The sequence below is a fragment of the Eretmochelys imbricata genome, chromosome 9, assembly GCF_965152235.1.
Source record: "Eretmochelys imbricata isolate rEreImb1 chromosome 9, rEreImb1.hap1, whole genome shotgun sequence".
NCBI classification, from domain to species: domain Eukaryota; kingdom Metazoa; phylum Chordata; order Testudines; family Cheloniidae; genus Eretmochelys; species Eretmochelys imbricata.
The window spans coordinates 82,407,347-82,428,873 of NC_135580.1; the positions used below are offsets into that span (position 1 = coordinate 82,407,347).

The 21,527-nt window shown below is 47.2% G+C and overlaps 1 protein-coding gene across 1 annotated transcript in view; it reads left to right on the plus strand.

The window, feature by feature from the left end:
- The first annotated feature begins 10,372 nt into the window (after positions 1 to 10,372).
- The window catches only part of UPRT (uracil phosphoribosyltransferase homolog), a 28,392-nt gene continuing 17,237 nt past the window's right edge, over positions 10,373 to 21,527 (plus strand). Inside the window, exon 1 of the mRNA XM_077825797.1 lies at positions 10,373 to 10,703. Within this exon, the coding sequence (XP_077681923.1) occupies positions 10,426 to 10,703 (278 nt within the window). The 5' untranslated portion in view covers positions 10,373 to 10,425. The remainder of the gene's footprint in view (positions 10,704 to 21,527) is intronic.

Genomic DNA, 21,527 nt, shown 5'->3' on the forward strand with positions numbered 1-21,527 from the left:
CATTGAAAACAGGGAATTAAGGGTGCTTCTGGCTTAAGAGCCAGCCTACAGGCCTCTGCAGTCAATCAGGTTTCATGGCTAATCAAGCAGACTGCTGCAGGCCAGTTGTGCTGATGAGGCTGCCTACAGACTAGCTCTGCTGCAGGCCCTGATTCCTGACACAGCCCCAAGCCTTTTCAGTCAATAAACCCCAAAGCTCTCTCTCATTTTTCCCAGGGTCACATTGTGCTCACAGGCTACTGCTTGGTTTTCTTGCTTTTTGCCTCTGCCTCTCTCTCTCCGTTCTTGTCCCTTCTGTTTCTCTGTGTTCTGCCTCCGAACAATAGTCAGCAAAAGCCCACTACAGTTAGTCCAGAAACCCCTGTGTGTGTTCATATAACCCTTTTGTCTTAGATAGGGGCTTGTGATTAATATATTCTTATAGTTATGTTACTTGAAGGGCGAGTTCACACCCATCAATCTCAGCAAGGTTTCAATTTGACCTGTGAGGAGGTTTCACCCAGCTCATAACAATTTTACATGATTATCTGATTGTTTTAGACTGGCTAAGAGTACAGTGAAGACCATTTTGATGGCTCACTGCTGCTCTCAAGGATTTCTTGAGCTTTAAGTGCCTTTAACATTTATACCTTCACTAAGCAGTTAGTAAAGAGTAAGTAACACGATGCGTTTTATTCAGAGAAGAAGGGACGGTTTGTTTACTTATGCTTTCTTTGTGTTGTTTTTGAACAGAGGATACTGTTGTTTTACAAAAGTAAGATTAAATACAGCTATTGGTTATTTAAATTAATATGTGGGGCAGTCATTTTCATTTAAACACTATACAAGATATGAAAGCAGAAACCCATAAATAAAGTTCCCTCTTTGCTGGCAACAAAGGCAGTAACTAGTCCAGATACCATAGTCTATGGCAATAAACTAAAAGCCAGCACATTTACTTTTCAGACTGGACTATGTAATTTCCCCCCATAAAACTAAACTCTAAATAGAGGGTCATTGAGTCCAAAATTACACTTTACACATAACAATACACTGAAAAAAAAATTAGAACATTCACTTCATTTTCTTATAAACCAGAGGTTCCCAAACTTTTTAGTAAGGCAACCCACCAACTACATTTTGTCTTTTTTTTTGTTTTTCTTCAATGAACCCAGGGTCCAAATCAGTGGGGATCCAAAATCATAGGTCACCTTTCTCCTTGTCCTCCCCTGCTGATGGGCACCAACTACACAGCAGCACCATGTGCCCTGGCACCACAACCCTAATTCCAGCCAGGTGTGGAGGAGAGGCCCTGGGGGTGGGGTGGAGAGCAAGCTTGCCTCACCCTCTGCTATCAGTGGCGGCTCCTGTCCTATGGGGCTGAACCTGGCACTGCAGCGCCACTCCGGTTTGGCCCAGCCAAAGCCATCATGATGGGGGTGCAGTCAAACAAAATTTAAATTGAGTGGCATTGTGACCTGGTGCACAAAGTCACAGCACCACTCAGATTTGGCCCAGCCACTACTACAACCCCATGCACCAGATTGCTACACTCAGAGCAGGGAGCAGGGCCCAGACCCATTGGACAGGAAACAATACTGTGGGGTGAGTGTGGGTTCACTTTCCAACCTCCTTACCCCCTATGGCATCCCCTCCTCACCAGGCCCACAACCCCTCTACAGCCTTTCCATAACCACCCAACCCCATCCCTGATTTGGGAAACACTGCTATAAACACTATCTGAATTCATAAGAGACCCAATCTTGCAACACACCCTGACATAGCTGTCTTTAAAAACAAAATCCACACCTCTATTTTTTATACCAACACAAGAGAGGATTTTTCAGTGTAGACATACAAAGGAAAAAAAAAGGCATTCAATAAGCTTCTTGCATGAATTAGCCTCACCAGAAGGCAGATCCTTTTAATAGGCACGGAGAATTCAATAGGGCTATGGTGTCTATGGAACTCCTGATGGCAGCTGTTAATATAGATCTGGGATTGAATCTATTCCTGCACCAGTCTAGAGTCTAGTGAAGGAATGGGTAGCTAAGGTGCAGTCCTTGGCACCTGTTAAGTGATCCCTTGGGGTGCTATCGGCCTTGGGCAGCTGGAGAATAGCCAAAGTGCAGAGTTTCCCCCGTCATATCCCCAGAATTGTGTGTGTGCGTGGGTGAGTTGTTGGGAGGCAGGGGGATTTACAGAAAGCCCACTATACCAAAGCAGGTATTTTTGGAAAAGGGATGCAACTGATTTGCTGATAAAAATTGGCTGCAGGACCACTTTGATCTGGACCCATTGAAATGAGAGATAAGGGACTGCAAAGTGTGGGGTATTATTTCCCTTTATAAATATCAAAAAATAAACAAGAATTGTTAGGTGGGGTTTTTTTTTTTTTTTGTATTTACTTTTGCTTCATTCAGAATGAATTCAAGGAACTATCCGGATGACAGAAGAACCACTTAGCCAAAGTTATCCCGAGTGTAACTCCACTAGGAGTTGACAGCCACTATAGCAGAATTTTGCATAGCATTAGTGGTCTTCTGGGCCATATTTTCCAAGTCTTTTTGCATGTTCCTTTAGAAATATAAGGCCAAATTTTCAAAAATACATTGCCTTCCCAGCCAAAGTAATTTACTTCATCTACCACTGGAATGCAAACACCTCTGGAGTAAAATGCAGCAGCTGATTATAAGCACACAGAAATAAAAATTTTATTAAGATGATGTTTAAAAAAAGTGAAAGGTACAGAGTTTAAGCGTAGAAGTTTCTGGTTATCAGGGAATAACATACAGATTATCAAGGGGTGTGAAGTTTGGTTTAAAATTGGCATAAGGAATACATAATCTGCAATATCCCCAATTGGGGGTAAAAGGTTAACGGGTCAAAGTACAGACACTGAGATATGAGGGTATATTGTTCATATGATGGCTATGTTCAGGTGTGGAGTATAACGAGTGGATACGATGATGAGGATGGATTGACCCCCATTTGGTGAGATTTAACGTTCAGTGAGTTTATGGTTCCAGTTCATATGATCCAATGGACAAAGTCTCTCGGTCCCTTTCTTGTGGTCGATGCACGATGTCGCTCTGGCTCACGCCTCCTGGTACTATTGGTGGCTGGTGATGTGTTTGGTGTAGATGTCCCTGGACCATTAGATGGTGTCTGAGACCATGAGGCACCCCATAAGCATAGCGTCGACCAATCCCACATATCCGCAGCACACGCTTATTGCAGGGGTTCCAGGTGCCCAGGGCTCCGACGATCAGGGTGTCCCTCTGCACCTCATAGCCTTTCACTCTCAGGGTGTCGGCCAGGGGAGTGTACTTTTCCAGCTTACGAGCTTGGGCTTTGCGAAAGCCGGGGTCCTGTTTTCAAAGGAGACTGTGATGTTGACGACGATGACCTTTTTCTGGGCCTAGTTGGTGACGACGACATCAGGTCGCAGCTGGCTGTCGGTACCAGGGATGGCGCAGTTCACAGCAACCTCCCCCAGGCATGGTGCGATGGCTTTCACCAGGCTGTACTGGAAGGCGTTGTGGCGCAGCTGCCAACCTCTGGAGTGGGGCTTGCAGCTGCACAGGACATGGGGCAGGGTCTTGTTGGAGTAGTCACATTTCCTGCAACGCTTGTCTCGGTTCCTCTGGTGGACGACTCCATTAAGAAGGATGCAGTTGAATTGGGCACAATGGATGAACCGCCAGTCAGCGAAACGGGTGAAGTCGCCCCTGGCAAGGAAGTGGTTGCTGGCATCCCACTTGCTGGTCAACTCGAAGGCTTTACCCTGGTGTGGTTTACGTTTCAGGGTTTCCACGTACAGCGAGTGGATGGTGGCCTTCAGGGTCCTCTCCGGTATGCCCCTGGTGCTCAGGGTGACAATGGTGTTGTCATTGGATCTGATCTGCGGTGCCAAGATTCCCAGCTCCTGGTGCTCCTCACACCACTTTCAGCGGCAGCCGATGTGCTTCCCCAGGCGATGCGTGGCATTGCGAGCACGGGACCACAGTGAAGCAATGTCGCCCCTGTCCTGCCCGAATTCGCTATCCAGGGAGCCGCTCAGGAAGGTGGCGATGTCTTGGTTGGAAGGGGCTCTGCCGATCTGCTTCTTTATCATGGCACGTAGGGCGTTTGCCATGATGTTCCTTATTGTGGCATCAGGACACGTCAGCAGGTGGAAGGCGTGGTTGATCACCACGACGTTGCACAGGTCGCCCATGCAGGGGACTTTGGCGCCTCCATGCCTGTGGGCAATGCAGACTAGCTCGTTGCTGGCTCTCCGGGGAAGGAACAGTCACTTCTTCACCAGCTGCCGGTCGTTCTTCTCTGTCTTGTTGAGGGGCACCTTTGCCACAGCAGATCCCCTTAGGATGAACGAGATGCGGAGGATCAAAAGAAGGTGTTCAGGGTGTTTACCTTCTGCCACAGTGCTAGCAGGGAGGCGTCGATCTTGGTGGCATCCTGCAAGATCTCCTGGATGGTGTCCTCGGGTGTCTGCTGGACACGGAAACCCATCAGCGTGCCGAGGTGCTGGTACACCTGCCCCTCTGCCAGGCGAATGACGGGCTTGCCCTGAATCTGGAACCCCGTCGCTTGCACCGAGTCCCTTTTGCTGCTGTCAATGTGGAGAGTTGTGCACTTCCTTGCACTGAAGCGGAGCCCCAGTTGGCAGCTCGACTGGTAGCGTCTAGCATACCTTGGAGGCTCTGGGTCGTCCGCGTAAGCCAGGATGCTCACCCTCTCACCGTGGAGGTTAAAGCCATCTGTGCCTTTGGAGAGCGCTCGCAGCAATGGCTCCATGGCGAGGTTAAAGATGATGGGGCTGAGGGCACAGCCCTGCTTTACTCCGCTCTGGATCTCGGCGGTCTCCCCTTCACCCGAGCAGATGGTGGTGCTGCATCCCTCATACGGCTCTTGGATCACATGAAGGAAGTTCTCTGGCATCCCGAATTCCTGGAGCATGGCAAAGATGTGGTGGTGGGGCATGGACCCAAAGGTGTTAGCCAGGTTGAGCCATGCTACCGCGCTCTGCCTCCGCACCCTTCTGGCTGTTTGGATGGTGGTTTGGAGGACGAAGTTGTGTTCGTAGCAGCCCTCACAGGACATAAAGCCCTTCTGGACAGAGCTGATGGCTCTCCCGCTCAACGACCACTCCGTGATCCTCGACGCCAGGTAGCTGGCATACAGCTTGAACATTGGGGAGCAGAGGGAGATGGGCCTCCAGTTGCTGGGGTCATCCCACTCTATTACACAATAATTGAGGGCAGGAATTGAAGAAAAATCCAGTAAACTACAGTGCAAATATAGGGAGGCAGAAAGTAATTAGCTGAACTTCAATTTGGTCAGGACCATCGGGGTCAATAGCTGTGTTTTTACGATTTTTTTTTCACTATGTGAAATGGTTAGGGCAAGAAATGGGCAAATACTGCAAAACAGTATTTGCAAACATTTATGCATATCAAATAAGTGAATTTGCCTCAGCAGTATTCATAAGCCCTTTTTTTGCTGTTTGCTAACATTTGGATGTGCAAGGCTTTGTTCATACAGATATTCAGGGGAGTCTCATATTCACACAAGTATGTGTGTTCCCACGGGTAATTATAAAAAAAAATTATGTTAATCCAATCACGGAGAAGGAACAATATAAAGTAACTTTCTTGATGACAACGATGCAGCTTGAATAATGAGCAGTGAGCACCAAATGAATCCTTGCAAAAAACAGTTTACAAACAATGCACAATCCAAAATACGTTTGCATAAAGTGTTAGTAGAGCAATTGTAAATATTGAACAAGTTTATTAAAAATATTGCAGATTGCATGTGACCATTCTGAGCCACAGAAAGGACTAACTTCCTCTACTAAATTGTTCGCTAATAGTTCTTATAAAATCTCAGGCTTTATGTCTCAGCAGAAAATGTTCTTCCCTAATTCTCCCCCCACCTTCAGTGTTCCGCACTTTATTTTCTGTGTACTACACCTTTAAATGACCAAGAACTCTGTATGTGTGGAGAAATAGCAGTCATTTTGATGTCAGGGTTACTGTAGCATGTGCAGAGGTGACACATCAACACAATGCTCTCACATGCAGACTTTACTTTTTTTTTTTTTTTTTTGATATCCTTAATCTAAATATAAAAATAATTGTAGACGGAAAGTATATATTTAGCTTTCTGTGTAGAAACATAACAAGAAGTGGCTGTTTCAGGAGGTTTAGAGCAGTGTTGGGGAAGAGGTTTAAATTTTTGTGTGTGTGTGCCTGGAATAACAATGGATTTGTTTTCCTCTCTTTTCTTCCCTCCTCACATTTGTGTTTGCTCCCCTTCCATTCTGTATTGTCTCTCCACCCTCAAAGGACCTGAGATATTAACTGTAATTATAAAGCAGGCAGTAAACATCAGATTCACTGATAAGTATTCCTGGCCACGATTGTAATATAGTCCAATTAATGGCTTGGAATTTAGGAGTCTCATCATTTAATTAACAATCAGAATTCAGTGAGCAGTGACAGGGATACAACACAATTCACAGGACTTGGAATTTCTGAGTTTTGTCAGTTAGCATGAAGTAGGGAGGAGAAATCAACTGACCTGATAGCTAGTATGAATGTCAAGAGGGCAGACTCTAATACATAAATTTAAGAATATTTTAGAAATAATACCACAATGAATGGACAATTGACAACTTGATTTTTCTGTCGTACACATAGGACTGGTTTCTGTTTCCCCTTCCACAAGCTTTACACTGACTAACTTGGACTGCAATGCACTTACTCCCAGTTTATACCAATGTAAAACCTGATCCTGCATTAGGTCTTCTAGCAGGGACCATGCAGTAATGTGGCTCCCATCTGTGATTTTTGCCAGGCAGGGCCAAGCAACAACAGTTTCACTGTCACAGCACTCCCTGAGGATGCCTCACCTAATGGGATTGGAACCTACTACTCATGGGCTTCATGCTGAGTTTAACAGCTGATGTGACATACCCTCTTAATAGTGGGAGAGGCCACAGAACCTAATGCAGACTACTCTTCTTGAAGGAAAACATGACAAATGTGCTGAACTGTCTATTTTATATTAGCTTGCAACCCACTCTAACTCCTATTGAAGTCAATAACAAACCTCCCACTGACCTCAGTGGGGGTAGGATTGGGCCCTTAATTTGGGCCAAGATAGCAGCAATTAAGTTTATTTCATTGACATTAATATAATTATTTGTATTGTGGTAGCATTTAGAGTCCCAAATCAGGGATCAAGGCTAGGCACTCTAATAAATTTTGTTTAGTCTCTGTTCCAAAGAGCTTATAATTTTAACATATGATGAGAGACAACAGGTGGATGCAAGAAATAGGTAGGGAGGACAAGGCAGGAGTGAAAAGATCATTAAGTATAACAAAACAAAAAAAAAAGGAGTACTTGTGGCACCTTAGAGACTAACCAATTTATTTGAGCATAAGCTTTCGTGAGCTACAGCTCACTTCATCGGATGTATACTGTGGAAAGTTTAGAAGATCTTACTATATACACACAAAGCATGAAAAAAGTATAACAAGGAGCAGCACAGGTTGAACCAATTCTAAACCCCCAAAACACAAATACATTAGGGACATGCACAAGCCTTGACTTTTGGGACTCAGATTCAGACTGGTTTGCGAGATGTTTATGGTTACATATTTAAGCTTCCTGAGATCAGACTCCCTTCTCCTTTGAGCCACCTAGAATTCTTTCCTGCAGTAGTCTTCAGTTCCCCACACTCATGCCTCCTGTTATGGGATGCCACTTATCTGGCAGCCTTTCGGTTGGGTTCTGGGGCTGCTGTTCATCCTAAAATTTTAAAGCACACAATCCCAGAGCACTTTACATTCCAGGGAAATTGATCTGTCAGAGAGGCCTGTGCTCCATTTCCCATCATTGAAAATTTGCTTCACATAATCTAAACTTCAAGTTTAGGCCACATTTTCAGCAGCCTCTGATTGTGTTCAAAAATGCATTTATGAGTGTAATGTGTAAATATTTTGCAAGCATTCACAGACGCACATACAATTTTGTAACTGCAAATACCTTTACATGTACTTTGGGAGTATGAAAGATAAAGCCTGGTTTGAGGCCCTCTGAATTTCAACCCTAGACATTGTTTCCATAGATGCACTTTTATGGTGGTCCAGCCTTTCATGGAGTCCTATCTTGTCTTCTCTCCATTGTATATATGTTTAAGCATTACAAAAAAAATCATACAAGAAGTTCTCATTGAATGCTACTGTGCTCTGCAAACTGCAGTATTACTACATACCTAGTTCCTGGTTAAATGAATTGACAAGATAATTAAGATTTACCAAGGCTTTGCTTTATTTATTTATTTTTTAAATTCCTATTTTCCTAACAGGCATATGCCTAGAGTAACTGATATGCATCCCTTAATTATTGCAGAATCAAACACCTCAACTCCAATGAAGGATCTGTGTTTGTGCCTCTATAGTTAAGGCTCTGCCATTATTTCCATTATAAACCCGCTCTCTCCAAGAGTTCACAACTTCTCTGTTGAAAAAATACCATCTGAAATTTTGCACATAAGATGGGCACCTGGGATTTTTTTTCAAATAAATCTGTCAAACTCTGGCTATTTATGGTATAAGCATTACCATCTGTGGATGCTTATTCTGGGGGCAGATAGTCCAGAATTCATCCCCTATTTTTTCCTATCCTCCTCAAATATCTTCAAAGATATAACTGACCCAATTAGTTCAGATAAGGAAGGCTGCATTGTAATATTTAGCATAGTCAGCATTCAATGACTGTTTAGTTCAGGACAATACCTGTATGGGGCATTAGGAAGCCCAGGCTACATTTAGTATGGGAACTGGAAAGGAACACACATTTATAGGCAACAAAGTATTGTCCCTCAAGGGTTAGTACTCATAACAAGTTAAGCTAATTAACGTAATCAGAAAGGAAATTTAAAAAGCTCCCTGTCTGTGATTAGATCCATTCCTCTGACCCTGGGGATAGAACACTACCTGACCAAAAAAAAGAACAGGAGGACTTGTGGCACCTTAGAGACTAACAAATTTATTTGAGCATAAACTTTCCTGAGCTACAGCTCACTTCATCTTTTTGCGGATACCGACTAACATGGCTGCTACTCTGATACCTGACCAAAGACATTCTCCTACTCCTTCCCATCTCCCAAGCAGCCATTTTTATTAGCCCCCTGAACACCTGGGGGAATAGCAGAGCTGAAGTTTGTCCAGAGAGACCAGGTAATATCCTTACACAGCTCTAGTTGGCATGCCCCTCCCCTCCATCAAGCAGGTGTGTCCTTACAACGAATTGCGTTTTTAGTGGGTATGTCAGGAACCAGATGAAAATACAGCCATCTCTATATCCCATAGGAAGGCTGGAGGGATGTGTGGGTAGAGGAGTTTACCCAGTGCCAGCTAGTCTCCCAACAGAATCATTAAGGACTATTAAATCAATATGCAAAACCACTTCCTTTGAAGATAAATATATATTTCTATCCTTGGAGTTGGCAAAACCCTTAAACAACAACGTTGGCCGTTAGACTGATTTATAGGGTCCCTTGCAATCCCTTTAACCTGCTCGAACAATCCGTACACGGGCTGCACAAAGGAGGGTTAAGCAGGGGGTTTGCCCCTTTGCAATAGTTAAAGACAACCACTGCCCGCCCTCGCGAACACCTGCTGAGCTGAACTCACTCTCAATCCTCATTTACAAGTCACCCTGGCGATCCCGCTGGAGCAGCCCCCCCGGCCCCGAGCGCCTGCCCATCCCGGGATCCCCACCAAGGCGTTTCTCCGCCGGGGGGGCGGGGGGCTCGAGCGGCACGTGGCTGCTCAGCCCGCCTGCGGGCCTTGGGGAAGGACAGCCGGGGGATAAGGGGAGGGGGTTCACGGGGCCGGCAACCTCACAGCCGAGGGCAGCGGGAGGGGTCCCGGCATTTAACTTGCCGGGGGGGGGCCTGCTGATGCCTGAGCGACGCTGGCGGCGGAGCGCCAGGGCCATGCCGACGCGGAAGGAAGGGGGCTCAGGGGGGAAGGGCGCGCCCGCGGGCGGGTCACTGGGGTCCCCAGCAGGGCGCAGCGGCCCGGCGCGCTAGGCGCCGCCCGGCGGGGAAAGGAAGGGGACCGCAGGGGGCACGCGGAGCAGCTCTGGGGGGGGGGGGGGGAGAAAGAAAGGCGACACGGGACGGAGAGCCCAGCCCGCTCGCGCCGGCGGGGGGAGGAGCCCTCTGCTCGCCGTCGCCCGCGTGCTCCGCACAGGAAGCGGGCGTGGCGGGAAGCGGGGCCTTATGCTCCCGGCCGCGGGACCCCTTCTGAGTGGTGAGTGGCAGGGCCGGGAGCCAATGGGCGCGGACGGGGCGGGCCGGGCCCGGCCGGGAGCGAGGGACCCGGGCTGCGCGCGGGCGGCGGGTGGCGGCGCGCGCCCCGCTGCATGGAGACCATGCCCTGCCACAACCGGCCGTTGGGCGCGGCGGGCGGCCCGCGGCAGCAGGAGGAGCAGCCGGCGGCCGGGGCAGGGGGTGGCTGTGGCAGCACGCGGCTGATCCGCTTCGCGGAGCCCGGCCCCGACAGCAGCCCCAGCCCGGACAGCGGCAGCAACGGGGTCCCACCCCCGGAGCCCGGGCCGCAGCCGCTGCAGATCGGAGCCCAGCTCAAGCTGCTGCCCATGAACGACCAGATCCGCGAGCTGCAGACCATCATCAGGGACAAGTGAGAGCAGGGCCCGGCCGGGGCGGTGGGGAGAGCGGAGACTCCCGGGGGACCAGGGGGTGGGGTGGGGAGCGGGCTGTGGAAGAGGACGAATCGGGCTGGGGGTGGGAGGGGCGGAGGGATTGGCCGGGGGGGCGGGCAGGGGGCTGGGGGCAGAAGGGATCGGTTTGAGGAGGCCCAGGCTGGAAGTGGGGGATCAAGAGGGATCGGGCTGGGGGGCCCCAGGCAGCAGGTGGGATGGGGGGGGGGAAGCAGAAGACGGGGGATCAGATGGGGGGGAGCAGGAGGGATTGGGCTGGGGGGGCAGGCAGGAGGCTGGGGGTATATATGGGGTGCAATTTTATGGAGAGGGAATCAGGCAAAGGTTTAAAGTGTCCTAAGTGACAGGACTTGTCTCAGCAAAGAAGGGCTGTGAGGAGGGCCAGTTCTTTGTAACAACAAGAGTGCGTCTGGCAGCACCGTAGGTGGTCACACAAGGGCCACCACTGTTCAGGCTTCCCACTCTTTCTGAGACCTAGATGCTGCTCAAGCTTTGTGGGCATTTCAAGGGGCGAGGAAGTACAGTGTCTTGGGTTTGATTTTGCTTCTCAGTCTTAGACTCTTGCATTTGTCGGCAGCACCCCTTTGCTAAGTGGGGAGCAGCATGTCAGACTGTGCTGCTGAAGCATGCTCGGTCGGTCTCTAGCTGGCCCTGGGGTAAAACTTGCAGAACTAAGGGTATGTCTACACTATGAAATTAGGTCTAATTTTAGAAGTCGGTTTTTTAGAAATCGTTTTTATATAGTCGATTGTGTGTGTCCCCACACAAATGCTCTAAGTGCACTAACTTGGCAGAGTGCTTCCACAGTACCGAGGCTAGCGTTGACTTCCGAAGCGTTGTACTGTGGGTAGCTATTCCACAGTTCCTGCAGTCTCCACTGTCCATTGGAATTCTGGGTTGAGATCCCAATGCCTAATGGGGCAAAAACATTGTCGCGGGTAGTTCTGGGTACATGTCATCAGGCCCTCCCTCCCTCCGTGAAATCAACGGCCGACAATCGTTTTGGTGAGGTCTGTCAGGGGCACCTTGAAAACTAATGGAGATTCAGTCCTCCCTGGAATACCCAGGGGGAGGGATAGCTTAGCGGGTTGAGCATTGGCTTGCTAAACCTAGGGTTTTGAGTTCAGTCCTTGAGGGGGCCATTCTGTGTGACAGTTGTTTTTGTTTCTCCTTGATGTAAAGCCACCCCCTTTGTTGATATTAATTCCCTGTAAGCCATGTCATCAGTCGCCCCTGCATCCGTCAGAGCAATGGCAGGCAATTGTTCTGCGCCTTTTTTCCGTGCAGGCGCCATACCACAGCAAGCATGGAGCCCACTCAGATCGCTTTGGCAGTTAGGAGCACATTAAACACCATATGCATTATCCAGCAGTTTATGCAGCACCAGAACCTGGCAAAGTGAAACCGGGCTAGTAGGCAACGTCAGCGCGGTGACGAGAGTGATGACCAGACCAGAAAATAACCGTTGGGGATGTTGAAATGCCTATAGTTATCCTTGGGGACCCAGCCTACACCTTAATACCATGGCTCATGAAGCCATACACAGGCAGCCTGAACAGTAGTCAGGAGCTGTTCAACTACAGGCTGAGCAAGTGCAGAATGGTGGTAGAATGTGCATTTGGACATTTAAAAGCGCGCTGGCACAGTTTACTGACTCGCTCAGACCTCAGCAAAACCAATATTCCCATTGTTATTACTGCTTGCTGTGCGCTCCACAATACTGTGAGAGTAAGGGGGAGACGTTTATGGTGGGGTGGGAGGTTGAGGTAAATCGCCTGGCAGCTGGTTATGTGCAGCCAGACACCAGGGCGGTTAAAAGAGCACAGGAGGGCGCGGTGCGCATCAGAGAAGCTTTGAAAACCAGTTTCATGACTGGCCAGGCTACTGTGTGAAAGTTCTGTTTGTTTCTCCTTGATGAAACCCCCCGCCCCTTGGTTCACTCTACTTCCCTGTAAGCTAACCACCCTCCCCTCCCCCCTTCGATCACTGCTTGCAGAGGCAATAAAGTCATTATTGCTTCACATTCATGCATTGTTTATTAATTCATCACACAGATGGGGGGATAACTGAAAGGTAGCCTGGGAGGAGTGGCGGAGAAGGGAAGCACCGGGTGGGGTGGTGGAGGAGGGAAGGACAAGGCCACACAGCACTTTAAAACTTACTGAATGCCAGCCTTCTGTTGCTTGGACAATCCGCTGGGGTGGTGTGGTTGGGTGGCTGGAGGCCCCTCCACTGTGTTCTTGGGTGTCTGGGTGAGGAGGCTATGGAACTTAGGGAGGAGGGCGGTTGGTTACACAGGGGCTATAGCGGCAGTCTGTGCTCCAGCTGCCTTTTCTGCAGCTCAGCCATACACTGGAGCATATTAGTTTGATCCTCCAGCAGCCTCAGCATTGAATCCTGCCTCCTCTGATCACGCTGCCACCACCTATCATCTTCATCATCAGCTTACTCTCTTTAGCCCGCCACCTCTCCTTGCATTCATTTTGTGCTTTTCTGCACTCTGACATTGTCTGTCTCCACGCATTCGTCTGTGCTCTGTCAGTGTGGGAGGACAGCATAAGCTCAGAGAACATTTCATCCTAGTGTGTTTTTTTCGCCTTCTAATCTTCGCTGGCCTCTGGGAAGGAGAAAATCGTGTGATACTTGAAACACATGCAGCTGGTGGAGAAAAAAAAGGGACAGTGGTATTTCAAAAGACACATTTTATAGAACAATGTTTACTTTCACGGTAAACCTTGCTGTTAACATTACATACATAGCACATGTGCTTTCGTTCCAAGGTCGCATTTTGCCTCTCCCCACCATGTGGCTAACCCCTCCCCCTTCCCCTTCTCCCCCCAACGCTAACAGCGGGCTGACAGCGGGGAACATTTCAGCCACAGGCAACCAGCCCAGCAGGACTGGGCACCTCTGAATGTCCCCTTAAGAAAAGCACCCTATTTCAACCAGGTGACCGTGAATGATATCACTCTCCTGAGGATAACACAGAGAGATAAAGAACAGGTGTTGTTTGAACGCCAGCAAACATGTGCTGCAGTGCTTTGTTCTGCAGTGATTCCCGACTACGTGTTACTGGCCTGGTGTGGTAAAGTGTCTTACCATGGTGGACGGAATAAGGCTGCCCTCCCCAGAAACCTTTTGCAAAGGCTTTGGGAGTACATACAGGAGAGCTTTATGGAGATGGCCCTGGAGGATTTCCGTTCCATCCCCAGACACGTTAACAGACTTTTCCAGTAGCTGTACTGGCTGCGAATGCAGGGCAAATTAATCATTAAACACGCTTGCTTTTAAACCATGTATACTATTTAAAAAGGTACACTCACCAGAGGTCTCTTTTCCGCCTGGCGGGTCTGGGAGGCAGCTTTGGGTGGGTTTGGGAGGTACTGACTCCAGGTCCAGGGTGAGAAACAGTTCCTGGCTGTTGGGAAAACCGGTTTCTCCGCTTGCTTGCTATGAGCTATCTACAACCTCATCATCATCATCATCTTTCTCGTCCCCCAAACCTGCTTCCGTGTTGCCTCCCTCTCCATTGAAGGAGTCAAAGCACACGGTTAGGGTAGTGGTGCCTGAACCCCCTAAAATGGCATGCAGCTCACCATAGAAGCGGCATGTTTGGGGTTCTGACCCGTAGCGGCCGTTTGCCTCTCTGGTTTTCTGGTAGGCTTGCTTCAGCTCCTTAAGTTTCATGCGGCGCTGCTTCGGGTCCCTGTTATGGCCTCTGTTCTTCATGCCCTGGGAGATTTTGACAAATGTTTTGGCATTTCGAAAACTGAAACGGAGTTCTGATAGCACGGATTCCTCTCCCCATACAACGATCAGATCCCATACCTCCCGTTCAGTCCATGTTGGAGCTCTTTTGCGATTCTGGGACTCCATCATGGTCACCCCTGCTGATGAGCTCTGCATGGTCACCTCTGCTGATGAGCTCTGCACTCACCTGCAGCTTGCCACGCTGGCCAAACAGCAAATGAGATTCAAAAATTGGCGGGCCTTTTCCTGTCTACCTGGCTAGTGCATCTGAGTTGAGAGTGCTATCCAGAGCTGTCACAATAGAGCACTCTGGGATAGCTCCCGGAGGCCAATACCATCAAATTGTGTCCACACTACCCCAAATTCGACCCGGCAAGGCTGATTTCAGCGCTAATTCGCTTGTCGGGGGTGGAGTAAAGAAATCGATTTTAAGAGCCCTTTAAGTCGAAAAAAAGGGCTTGGTCGTGTGGATGGGTGCAGGGTTAAATCGATTTAACGCTGCTAAATTTGACCTCAACTCCTAGTGTAGACTAGGGCTAAGTCTAAGAGCCAGGGTCAACTGACTCAGCCTCATGGCATTCAGGCTGTGGGGCTAAATTGTGGTGTAGACCTCTGTTTCAATATTATTTATGCTAAAGAAATGAATCCTGTGACTTTAAAGCTTCCTGTAATATTTTTTCACTCCTTAGTTTGAGTCTTTTGCCACCCACGCTTGGCCTTGGCAGGTTCAGAGTTGATTGGAGCATTTGAGACAAGAGAACATAAGACCTTGTGGTAATAAGCTGCTGCTTCCTTTCTCTAGAGCAAAAAGAAAAGGAGTACTTGTGGCACCTTAGAGACTAACCAATTTATTTGAGCATGAGCTTTCGTGAGCTACAGCTCACTTCATCAGATGCATACCGTGGAAACTGCAGCAGACTTTATATATACACAGAGAATATGAAACAATACCTCCTCCCACCCCACTGTCCTGCTGGTAATAGCTTATCTAAAGTAATCATCAGGTTAGGCCATTTCCAGCACAAATCCAGGTTTTCTCACCCTCCACCCCCCCACACAAATTCACTCTCCTGCTGGTGATAGCCCATCCAAAGTGACAACTCTTTACACAATGTGCATGATAATGTGCAAGCTCTGCGATACAACCGCATTTGCTCCAACCCCTCAGACAGAGACAAACACCTACAAGATCTCTGTCAAGGTTTCTTACAACTACAATACCCACCTGCGGAAGTAAAGAAACAGATTGATAGAGCCAGAAGAGTTCTCAGAAGTTACCTACTACAGGACAGGCCTAACAAAGAAAATAACAGAACGCCACTAGCCGTCACCTTCAGCCCCCAACTAAAACCCCTCCAACACATTATTAAGGATCTACAACCTATCCTAAAGGATGACCCAACACTCTCACAAATCTTGGGAGACAGGCCAGTCCTTGCCTACAGACAGCCCCGCAACCTGAAGCAAATACTCACCAACAACCACATACCACACAACAGAACCACTAACCCAGGAACTTATCCTTGCAACAAAGCCCGTTGCCAATTGTGCCCACATATCTATTCAGGGGACACCATCACAGGGCCTAATAACATCACACTATCAGAGGCTCGTTCACCTGCACATCCACCAATGTGATTTATGCCATCATGTGCCAGCAATGCCCCTCTGCCATGTACATTGGTCAAACTGGACAGTCTCTACGTAAAAGAATAAATGGACACAAATCAGATGTCAAGAATTATAACATTCATAAACCAGTCGGAGAACACTTCAATCTCTCTGGTCACGCAATCACAGACATGAAGGTCGCTATCTTAAAACAAAAAAACTTCAAATCCAGACTCCAGCGAGAAACTGCTGAATTGGAATTCATTTGCAAATTGGATACTATTAATTTAGGCTTAAATAGAGACTGGGAGTGGCTAAGTCATTATGCAAGGTAGCCTATTTCCTCTTGTTTTTTCCTACCCCCACCCCCCCCAGATGTTCTGGTTTAATTTGGATTTAAACTTGGAGAGTGGTCAGTTTGGATGAGCTATTACCAGCAGGAGAGTGAGTCTGTGTGTGTATGGGGGTGGGTTTTTGGAGGGGGGTGAGGGAGTGAGAGAACCTGGATTTGTGCAGGAAATGGCCTAACTTCATTATCATGCACATTGTGTAAAGAGTTGTCACTTTGGATGGGCTATCACTAGCAGGAGAGTGAATTTGTGTGGGGGGGTGGAGGGTGAGAAAACCTGGATTTGTGCTGGAAATGGCCTAACCTGATGATTACTTTAGATAAGCTATTACCAGCAGGACAGTGGGGTGGGAGGAGGTATTGTTTCATATTCTCTGTGTATATATAAAGTCTGCTGCAGTTTCCACGGTATGCATCTGATGAAGTGAGCTGTAGCTCACGAAAGCTCATGCTCAAATAAATTGGTTAGTCTCTAAGGTGCCACAAGTACTCCTTTTCTTTTTGCGAATACAGACTAACACGGCTGTTACTCTGAAACCTTTCTCTAGAGCAGTGTTTCTCACCCTTTTTGATACCAGGGACCGGCTTGTTGCCTTCCTAAACTGTGTCAGGTAGATCTCAGGGACCACTGGTTGAGAAACACTTTTCTAGAGAACATCAAGATGTGATATGGAAATAGTGGTGGTGAAACTTAACTACTCTTTGGATTTTTTATATAGTGCACAGAATGAAAAGTCTGTGTGGAGCCATAAATAGAAGCTGGGGAAGGTATGGGGCACCAGCGTGTGCCCTGTTGCATTTGTTGGAAATTGGTCACATGGGATACACCCACATGGTCTATTTGTAGTTGCAAGCCAACTGTCTTGATTCTGATGCAGTCTCTTATGTCCAGGCTTGTTTAAATTTTGTGCATGACAAAGACAGAAAGTAGTCAAAAACAATGCACGCTTTCTTTCACCCACTTCATCTGTCTTGTTCCTGGTCTCCCCACTCCTGGGACACGTCTTGATCCAACCAGGTTTTTTCGCTGTTTTGGAGTCAGACAACACCACTCCTTAACTAACAGATGTAGTGCAAGATCCTGCTCATTTCTACCTGGAACAGAGTCCCTTTATTTCTTCAGGTCTCCCAACTCAGAACAAGAAGCTGGGACTGGGAACAGAAACATGTTATTAGGAGTTGTGCAGGACATGACCAGTAAGTCACTAGTTTGGCTAAAGAAGTGACTTTAAAATAGATCTGCTGCCAGATCATTCCTACTCATAGTTTGATTGAGACTAGAAGTTACCTCTCACGCATATAGTAAACATGAAATCATGACTAACTACCCAATTTTTATAGTTCTAGTCTCTTGTTATTTTCCTTCTTCTTCTTCTTTTTTTTTTTTTTTTAATAGTACCCTAAAAGCAGGAAGGAATCCTCACAGGTAGAAAGACCTAGCGTTTGTAAAAAAAAAACCCTGTCTTTATACTTTTAGTTACAACATGTTAAAAGAGGCTTACACTTTCCTTAATTCAGAGTCAGTTATTCTTCTTGTCTCACTGCTGAGACTTGTGCTGTAGCTTTCATAGTGTCTGCCTCCTTGCTGTATTATGACTCTGCTTCCTGCTTTTGGATGTACATGCTAAAATGCATAGTCTGTGGTGAGGAGCTATATACGTACAGAGAATAGAAAGCAGTACTACATTGGTCCTGTGCTTTGGAGCAGGAAGAACCATTGCTCACTGGCTATGATGTCAGATTTATTGTAGAAGCATCCATTGGTGCCACTGTGCCATTCGATAGGTCAGTAGTTTCATTACAATCCCCACTTCTCTGGCACTTAGCGGATTGCTTTTCAAATTCCTGCTGCTTAGAACCCCCACATTCATTCCTTTGATCAAGGAGAGCCTCCTTTTTTGTAAGCTTGGCTTGTTTAAAGAAAAACCAAGTTTTTAAGACACTAAATCAGTGTGAGGTATATGTTGCAGCCTCACCTGTTAACCAAATATTTAAATAAAGCATGTAAGAATACCAAGAAGAGGCTAAAGCGGCACGTGGCTTGGAGTTCCAGTTAGGTTCTGCTATTGACTTGCAATGACTGTGACTGAACAGGAGAAGGGAGCAATACAGATATGACTAACATTTCCTTTTTCCCTAGTAGCTAATAGATGTAAACTTACCAGAGCAAGAAAGGGAATAGAGAAAGTTCCTGAGTGCTGGATTTCCCAGAAAGCAATTGTGAAAGAGGAGAAGAATGGAATGAGGCTGCCTCTGGAACAACTTTAAGGGAGAGGGCTGCCTTTGATCGTTTTCTCCGGGTTATAGAAGTTCGTGAGCAGCAGCATGAAGCAGACAAGACGCTTGCCAGTTTCCTGGGTGTTATTCAGACAGGGTTGGGCAGCCGTGAAACTGTCAACACTTGTGAGATTCTCTTTGTTGCTGACTGGGAAGCAGGCTATTGCAGCAGTTGCCACCAGGCACTACCAGTGGCCTTCCCTGGTCTTTTGTATCTGCCTTTGGTTGGGTCATTGACAGTAGGTGTTGTGTAAAATTTTCAAGCAATGGTTTAAATCATCCATATCCGTACAATACTTCACCTCTCCAGGACACTGTATGCATTGAGAAAAGGAGTACTTGTGGCATCTTAGAGACTAACCAATTTATTTGAGAATAAGCTTTCGTGAGCTACAGCTCACTTCATCGGATGCATACTGTGGAAAGTGTAGAAGATCTTTCTATATACAAAGCACGAAAAAATACCTCTTCCCACCCCACTCTCCTGCTGGTAATAGCTTATCTAAAGTGATCAATCTCCTTACAATGTGTATGATAATCAAGGTGGGCCATTTCCAGCACAAATCCAGGGTTTAACAAGAACGTCGGGGGGGGGGGGGGTAAGAAAAAAACAAGGGGAAATAGGTTACCTTGCATAATGATTTAGCCACTCCCAGTCTCTATTCAAGCCCAAGCTAATTGTATCCCATTTGCAAATGAATTCCAATTCAACAGTTTCTCGCTGGAGTCTGGATTTGAAGTTTTTTTGTTGTAATATCGCAACTTTCATGTCTGTAATCGCGTGACCAGAGAGATTGAAGTGTTCTCCGACTGGTTTATGAATGTTATAATTCTTGACATCTGATTTATGTCCATTTATTTTTTTACGTAGCGACTGTCCAGTTTGACCAATGTACATGGCAGAGGGGCATTGCTGGCACATGATGGCATATATCCATAACCTCAGCCATGCGGAACACAATGCCATCCACAGCCTCAGAAACAACTCTGACATCATAATCAAAAAGGCTGACAAAGGAGGTGCTGTTGTCATCATGAATAGGTCGGAATATGAACAAGAGGCTGTTCGGCAGCTCTCTAACACCACTTTCTACAAGCCATTACCCTCTGATCCCACTGAGAGTTACCAAAAGAAACTACAGCATTTGCTCAAGAAACTCCCTGAAAAAGCACAAGATCAAATCCGCACAGACACACCCCTGGAACCCTGACCTGGGATATTCTATCTACTAATCTACTATCTACTATCTATCTATTTCCATAAACCTGGAAATCCTGGGTGCCCCATCATCTCAGGCATTGGCACCCTGACAGCAGGATTGTCTGGCTATGTAGACTCCCTCCTCAGGCCCTACGCTACAGCGCTCCCAGCTACCTTCGAGACACCACTGACTTCCTGAGGAAACTACAATCCATCGGTGATCTTCCTGATAACACCATCCTAGCCACTATGGATGTAGAAGCCCTCCACACCAACATTCCACACAAAGATGGACTACGAGCCGTCAAGAACACTATCCCCGATAATGTCACGGCTAACCTGGTGGCTGAACTTTGTGACTTTGTCCTTAACCATAACTATTTTACATTTGGGGACAATGTATACCTTCAGATCAGCGGCACTGCTATGGGTACCCGCATGGCCCCACAGTATGCCAACATTTTTATGGCTGACTTAGAACAACGCTTCCTCAGCTCTTGTCCCCTAAGGCCCCTACTCTACTTGCGCTATATTGATGACGTCTTCATCATCTGGACCCATGGAAAAGAAGCCCTTGAGGAATTCCACCATGATTTCAACAATTTCCATCCCACCATCAACCTCAACCTGGTCCAGTCCACACAAGAGATCCACTTCCTGGACACTACAGTGCTAATAAACGATGGTCACATAAACACCATCCTATACCGGAAACCTACTGACCGCTATTCCTACCTACATGCCTCCAGCTTTCACCCTGACCACACCACACGATCCATTGTCTACAGCCAAGCTCTGCGATACAACCGCATTTGCTCCAACCCCTCAGACGGAGACAAACACCTACAAGATCTCTATCAAGCATTCTTACAACTACAATACCCACCTGCAGAAGTGAAGAAACAGATTGATAGAGCCAGAAGAGTTCCCAGAAGTCACCTACTACAGGACAGGCCTAACAAAGAAAATAATAGAACGCCACTAGCCGTCACCTTCAACCCCCAACTAAAACCCCTCCAACGCATTATTAAGGATCTACAACCTATCCTGAAGGATGACCCAACACTCTCACAAATCTTGGGAGACAGGCCAGTCCTTGCCTACAGACAGCCCCCCAACGTGAAGCAAATACTCACCAGCAACCACATACCACACAACAGAACCACTAACCCAGGAATCTATCCTTGCAACAAAGCCCGTTGCCAACTGTGCCCATATATCTATTCAGGGGACACCATCACAGGGCCTAATAACATCAGCCACACTATCAGAGGCTCGTTCACCTGCACATCCACCAATGTGATATATGCCGTCATGTGCCAGCAATGCCCCTCTGCCATGTACATTGGTCAAACTGGACAGTCTCTACGTAAAAGAATAAATGGACACAAATCAGATGTCAAGAATTATAACATTCATAAACCAGTCGGAGAACACTTCAATCTCTCTGGTCACGCAATCACAGACATGAAGGTCGCTATCTTACAACAAAAAAACTTCAAATCCAGACTCCAGCGAGAAACTGCTGAATTGGAATTCATTTGCAAATTGGATACTATTAATTTAGGCTTAAATAGAGACTGGGAGTGGCTAAGT